General features: G+C 42.8%; 1 protein-coding gene across 1 annotated transcript in view; it reads right to left on the bottom strand.

Moving 5' to 3' along the window:
• ikbkb (inhibitor of nuclear factor kappa B kinase subunit beta) overlaps positions 1–7,500 on the bottom strand; it is a 20,478-nt gene that overhangs the window by 6,530 nt on the left and 6,448 nt on the right. The window contains exons 4-8 of the mRNA XM_080530796.1: positions 6,625–6,742; positions 6,420–6,489; positions 3,495–3,583; positions 242–331; positions 1–81 (exon numbers count right to left, since the gene is read on the bottom strand). The exon at positions 1–81 is cut by the window's left edge and continues 44 nt beyond it. Coding sequence (XP_080386922.1) covers positions 1–81; positions 242–331; positions 3,495–3,583; positions 6,420–6,489; positions 6,625–6,742 — 448 coding nt within the window. The remainder of the gene's footprint in view (positions 82–241; positions 332–3,494; positions 3,584–6,419; positions 6,490–6,624; positions 6,743–7,500) is intronic.

Below are 7,500 nucleotides of genomic sequence, written 5' to 3'. Positions count from 1 at the left end.
GATACATTCAAACACCAAGGTTCCAAAGCTCCAGTAATCCACCGTCACAGTGTACTTCTGTCTCTCCAACAGCTCTGGAGCCTGACAGAGAGAGAGAGGGGGGAGGGATGGATGCAGAGAGGGGGGGGTAAGAGAGAGAATAGAGGCATAAATATGATTTACATTTACCAAAACACTGAAGAAATGATGCAGTGAACACAGGAGAGGTGTGTTCACTGTTCTACAAAGTGGCATCACCTACCAGGTACTGTAGAGTTCCCACGAATGAGGTACACAGGCTGTTCTGATCCAGCTCCTTAGCATAGCCCAGATCAATGATCTTATGGATCAACTGACAGAGAGAGAGAGAGAGAGAGATCCATAACCTTTAGTTTCTTTGGTATTAATTACAGACATGCATATACAGTGGCAAGAAAAAGAAAGTGAACCCATTGGAATTACCTGCATTTATGTATAATTTGTCTTAAAATATGGTTTGATCTTCATCTAAGTTACAATAATGAACAAACACAATCTGTTTTAATAACACACAAATTATTTATTGTTCTTATACATCGTTCAAACATTCACAGTGTAGGAAAAAGTATGTGAACCCCTAAGCATACACTGTGGGGGCCGGACATCTTTATATATATATCATTTTATTTAGGCATAATAAGCATTATTGTTGTTATATTATTATTTAATATTTCACTTTCTTGCAAATGTATTAATGTTTATTAGCCTATATCAGTGTGAACAGACAACTAACACCTATACTGCAGCCAGCCATCAGGTAGCGATCGAGATATTTTGGCTTCATTTTAGCGGAGCTGACATTTTGTCCATCAAAATAATTTAAATAATAATTTACCATTTAGAAGACGCTTTTAATCCAAAATGATTTACAAATAGAGATTACAGAGGCATTCTCCCAAGAGTAATTTTTCAATGGTGTTTCTGGCAGGATTCGAGCTCAAGACCTTCCGTTTCACCAGTCCAACTCACTATCCAAACCACCACCAATCAAGCAAAAAGTCACTCTCAAAGATCCTGAAGCGTAAATTTGAAGTGGAAAATCCTATCTTTAATAAAGAATGGGCTGACAAGTACACATTCATCTTGGCAACTTTCAGTAATGCTAAACCTGTATGCATCTTCCGCATTGAAACGGTAGCTGTTGCAAAATAATTACAATCTTCACCGTCACAATTACACAAGACATTCAGTTTCAAAGAGTCATACCCTGAACAGTCAGAGGCCTATCACAGAAAAATTGCGGACTTGAAAGCTGGATATAGACATGCCAGTGGAATTATTAACCAAACTTTAACTGAACAAGAGAGGGCATTCAGTGCACAACCAGTGAAGCAAGATTGGTTGCAGCTTTGTGAATGAGGTAGGTCTGACTCCTCCTGCTTCGGGTTGTGTAGGCTACTCGGCAATAATAATCTGACAGATGGATTTATAACATCTTTAGAACCTGTGGTTTGAACGCATGTATTGAGTGAGGTAGGCCAATTGTTTTTGGGGTTGCTTCAATATTGAAAAAAAAAAGAAGCTAGATATTCTACATACCGGAACGCATTTTTAAAACATTGTAGCGAATGGCACTGGGGTATAGCTCTCTCCAAGCGGGTCTCGAACCCCAATCTCCCACTTCCCAACCAGCCGCGCTAACCGCAACCCCAAAAGTTAACTCCCTTAGAGGAGCTGCTAACGGGCCTTATACATGTTAGTTACAATAACAACAACAAAAAGATTGGATGTGGTCAGTGGGCCGCCTATTGGTGATCCATGCCCTAGGCTAATGACTTCTACAAAAGCTAATTGGAGGCAGGAGGCAAACCTGGAGTCAATCAATGAAATGAGATTGGAGGTGTGGGTTAGAGACACTTTGACTTATAAAAAACACTCAAACATTTTGAGTTTGCTATTCACAAGAAGCATCTGCTGATGTGAGCCATGCCTCGCAAAAAAGAGATCTCAGAAGACCTACGATCAAGCATTGTTAATATGCATAAAGCTGGAAAGGGTTACAAAGTAATCTTAAAGAGTTTAGATATTCATCAGTCCACAGTTAGACAAATTGTCTATAAATGGAAACGATTTAGTAGTGTGAATACTCTCCCTAGAAGTGGGCTCTCAGCCAAGATGACTCCAAAGCCACAACGCAGAATGCTCAATGAGGTCAAAAAAAAAAAAAGAACCCTAGAGTAACAACTAAAGGCTTGAAGGAATCATTGGAACTGGCTAACATCTCTGTTCATGAGTCTACCATAGATAAAACATTGAACAGGCATCGTGACCATGGCAGGACACCATGGAGGAAGCTGCTCTCCAAAAAAACATTGGTGCGCAAAAGCACCATGACCCTCCACAACGCTACTGGGAAAATATTTTGTGGACTGATGAAACTAAGGTTGAATTGTTCGGAAAGAACACGCAGCACTACGTATGTAGTACGTAAAAAGGGCACACATAACAACATGAAACCATCATCCCAACAGTGAAGTATGGTGGAGGGAGCATCATGATTTGGGGCTGCTTTGATGCCTCAGGGCCTGGACAGCTTGCCATCATCAAGGGGAAAATTAATTCCCAAGTTTACCAAGTTATCCTACAGGAAAACGTCAGGGTGGCTGTCCGTCAGCTGAAGCTCAGTAGAAGTTGGGTGATGCAGCAGGACTACAAACTAAATCTACTACAGAATGGCTTCAAAACAATTAAATCCACCTTTTGGAGTGGCCCAGTTAGAGCTGTTCACACCAGACATCCTAATATGGCTGAGCTGAAGCAGTTCTGTAAGGAAGAATGCTCCAAAATTCCTCCTGAATGTGGCGCAGGTCTGACACGCAGCTACCAGAAGAGCTTGTTTCCACCAGCAATGTGAAATGTGTTCAATAAAGACATGAAAGATTATAATTGTTTGTGGTTTTAATGCAGAAAACCAGGTAATTCCAAAGGGTTCACATACTTTGTCTTGCCACTGTAAATATATAGTATGGCTATGGCATACAATGTTGATGCCCCACCCCCCTCTGAATGTATTCTATGGCTCTGCCTGCCTAAACACACACACACACGTTGTGTGAAACACACAATAAACATTTAATTGGATAATTGAACCAGACAGAAATATGTGTGTTCTGAGCTGTATCCTCAATATAATGTTACAGAATAATACAAGGGCGTGAATGAACATAAAGCAACAACTTCTTTAATATGTCTGGCCATAGTCACATAACTATTCATTTCATGCAAACCTATATTGCATAGTGAAGCCAATAAAGACAGAATGGGCAAGGTAAGAGCTGTAAGACACAGCTATGCCTCTCAGTGATGAGGCCTTGGGGGTTCCCAGTGCTTGTGTACTTGAAGTTAGTGAACTTAACTTGTTTGAATTCCTTACGCATACTATATATGCTTTCAAGGACCTTCAATAACAGGACACACTCTGTTTACTTGACAATGTATGAGTGACTGTAGGTGAGGTCAGAATAGAAGGTACTCACTCTCTTCTCTCCCTGCTGGAGGACGATGTTCTCTGGTTTCAGATCTCTGTGGATGATCCTTTTCTTGTGGAGGTACGTCAGAGCTGAGGCTGAGAGTAGGAGAGAGAGTGAAAGAAACACAGAGACATGGGTGGGAGTATGTATGTGTGTGTGTGTGTGTGTGTGTGTGTGTGTGTGTGTGTGTGTGTCAGGGGGGGCAGTGTGATTCATCAAGTAAATGACGTACAATGAGGGTCTGGGTCACAAGGCGTGTCTTAGCAACAGGACCAGTATTTTCACCAATGTCATACGTCAATGGATGAGTAGTGAGTGTGTCGACAAAGAGTGACGTGGAACTCATTACCCGAGCTGGTGGTACAGCTAAATTCAGTGTGTGTTTGTATGTGTGTTCACTTCAGGTTTACTGTGCATTACTGACAGTGAGTAGGGTGACTAGGGTCTGAGCGTGTGTGTTTTATGTCTCTGTCTTCATGTATGTCCAAGTGGTAAAATCTGTTCTTGTACATCTGTGTTTATACAATGTGTGTGTGTGTGTGTGTGTGTGTGTGTGCGTCTGTTTGTCTTCGTAAGCGTGTCTCTATGCCAACTCTATGGTGATTCAAGATTGTGGTTTTAGGTTGTCTATGATGTAGGTCAGAATTAGTGACCATATACATCCTACAGGAAATTGATCATACAGGCCTCACTTCCACCTTTTTCTCTCCATCTCACTCACACACACACACACACACGCACGCACGCACGCACGCACGCACGCACGCACACACACACACACACACACACACGTACAGTAGAATGGGAGCATTGAAATGTAGTGTAGAATACTGTTACAAATGCTTTGGTTGTTCTTGTGTTCTGTTGTGTTTCCATCCTCTATATCTATATCTCATCTCCATCTTTCTCAGTCATTCTGGCAATCAATTTGGTTCAGCTGCACCTCATTCCTCCCCCCCATAGCCAATCAGAGGACGCCCCAAAGTCTTTAAACCCTGTACTTCCTCCCCTGATAAGATCCTTTTGTTTCTGTCTGTTCTGTTTTGTTCTGTTCTGTTCTGTGTGCGTGCGTGCGTACATGCATGCGTGTGAAATTCTATCCACAGAATTTCGGGAAATCCTCAATGCTAGTGTCCACACCAAGCCAGTCTCACAATCTCCTCTGTCTGACTAAAGCCCGATCCCAATTCACCCCTACGGCTCGGTTTTCACCCCTACGGCTCCGTTTTGCACGTTCACGTTTAGGGTAGGGGTGTTCCAATTACTTTTTCATCAAGGGCTAGGGGGAAGGGGGAGGGCTATCCACAGAGATTTTCGGGGACTACGTTCGATTTGGAGCCATGGCCCTACCCCCCAGGATGCATTGCAAATCATCTACAAAATCTGATTTCGCTCTAGGCAATGCGGAAGACATTTACTTGTTCTGTAATTACTTATTAATAAAGATTTGAAAAATTATGATAACCATCTTATTATCTTAGTTTAATGTCATTTCAATCCATTATAGACCTTTTCTTTATAACAAGCATAACAAAAAAATCGCTATTATGCCGAGGTGCTGTGTCTAACGTTACAGGCTGATTTAGGCATGACAGTCGGGCATATTGACATATTTCCATGTCTGATGGCATATGACACCTACTAATGTCATTTCAATGCATTATAGACCTTTTCTTTACAACACGCATAACACCAAAATCGCTATTATGCAGATGTGCAGATGCTTAACATAGACCGTTCCACAGTCCAGCGCGCTTCAACAAAGTTGTTGCACTGTTGTCCTATATCAGTGCAGACTGGCAGGGTAAGAGCACAGGTTAATAGCCTACAGAGCACCGTTATTCTGTCATGGTCTGATAATGAAGCATTGTTCTTTTTTATCTGATGACTTGTTTGATCGATTGATAGCGTAAAATTGAAGTTGTGAATGAATCGCAAGCGTCAATGCTTTTCTATGACACTACTTTTTTTTATTTGTTTTTCAGATTTTATCCCTTTTTTCACCCAATTTGGTAGCCAATTGAACCCAACCTAGCATCCAATTATCCCCTGCCTATTGCGAGGGATCCGCCGCACGACCCCGCGGCCGGCAGTCCCAGAGGAGGCCGCCAGGCAGACTAGCTGACTGGCTCCTCGAGCCCAGCACCGTTATTCCAGCACCAGACGGGGGCGCTGTTGCGCGACGGATCCTTGTCCGGAACTACTCCTATACCCCCCTCGGGAGCGGCCGCCCAATATGCCGTTCCCCGTGTGTGCCCTGGCCATATCCGGGTCTGGCGAGCGGTGCCCGGTGGGCACTTTTCTATGACACTACTGATGACGTATCAGGGTCTTGAAGGTTTGTCCCATTTCATAGGGGAAGATTTGAACCACGATGGCTTGTGGCTCTATTCCGAGGCCTTGGCTCAAAAGTGAGTGGCACTTGAAAACGAGCCGTAGGGGTAGAAAAGGCAATCGGGATTGGGCCTAACATTAACATTACACAACCTCATCATCCTCACCACTGTAATGAAGGGATCAGTGACAACAGTTAGCATACTTCACATTCCCAACACTTCACTCCAGTCAAGAGGAAGACATCAGAACAAATCTGCATTGTGTGTGTGTGTGTGTGTGTGTGTGTGTGAGCAGCACATGGGTATACATTTATGCACGTAGCTTAGTCTTGTCTATATACACTAGTTAGTTGGGGGCAGATGCCATCTGTTGTGTTTTCTGTTAGCTTAGAGTGTTGGTGCTAGACTGTGTCTAGCGGCATTCTTATTATCTAATCATATTCTCTAATAAGAATCTCCTTAGTCTTGGTACAATAAATCATCATTACACTGTTCACCTTGTCTCCTTATCACTGTTTTTCACTGATAAGGAGTCCTATGTTTACGTGCCTCACCCATCCCCTAGACCTGGGCGGGGGGCGTAACAAATACTCACATATATCACGTAGCAAAATCAGGATGGAACCCTCGCGCATTCCACAGCAATTATCCAACAGGTTGAGATACTGCAGGCGCACGCACACACACACACACACACACACACACACACACACACACACACACACACACAATGAATACCGTATTTGCATCCAGATGCACGCATTAATGGCTAAAATACCCAAACAAACACACAGACAGACCTTTCTCAGGTCCCCTCCCTGGCAGTACTCCATGGCCAGCAGGGGTAGGTCGTTGATGGCCAGCTTCAGTAGTCCCTCTGGAACCTCTCTGGCTGCTACCACATTAACATGGTCCAGTCTGAGTGTGAGAGAGAGAGAGAGAGAGAGAGAGAGAGAGAGAGAGAGAGAGAGAGAGAGAGAGAGAAGGTGAGAGAGAATGACTGTAATTGACTCTCATAATTATAAAACATAGCCATGCCAGTAAAACATTATGTCCATTTTGCTCAGATTCCTCTTATACAACTTTAATAGAAACATGCGTAACAAAATTGGGCCACAAATATTATGTTCCCTTTCCAGCCACCCCTTTATCCTCTCCGCCTCGGTGACCTGCAGAATTCTCGTGTCCCACTTCACTGTTGCATAACTGTGTGTAACATTGTGTTTCTAAATTGTCACGGGTCAACTTGTCCTAAAACACTCCAATAAAAACCTGAGAATACAAAGGAACATAAAACCTAATTGATTCCAGATTCTGCTGGCAAAAGCATAACATTGAAACAATAACATTGTATAATGTTTAATATGTGTGATCACTGTACATACAGTAATTGGCAGGCGGTTAGATGATACAGATGATAGTAATAGAGGAATAACAAATAGCCTAGATCTGAGGTCATCATCGGTCAGCTGGAAATGTACAGTCAATGTTTTCTTTCCTCTGTAGTTTCAGAGTTTGAGAAGTGACTGATAGCTACAGTAACCTAAACATTAGAATGTCATAACAACCATTTTGCTATTTGATCCTTTTGATGCAGTACAGAGAGGTATGGCATGACTGGACATTGGAAACATCTCTCTCTTCTCCCTCGTGCTGTGCGGTGCTGTGCTGTGCTG

Source organism: Nansenia antarctica (genome assembly GCF_963989245.1).
Source record: "Nansenia antarctica genome assembly, chromosome: 5".
NCBI classification, from domain to species: Eukaryota; Metazoa; Chordata; class Actinopteri; order Argentiniformes; family Microstomatidae; genus Nansenia; species Nansenia antarctica.
This window is presented reverse-complemented; position numbering and strand designations above follow the sequence as displayed.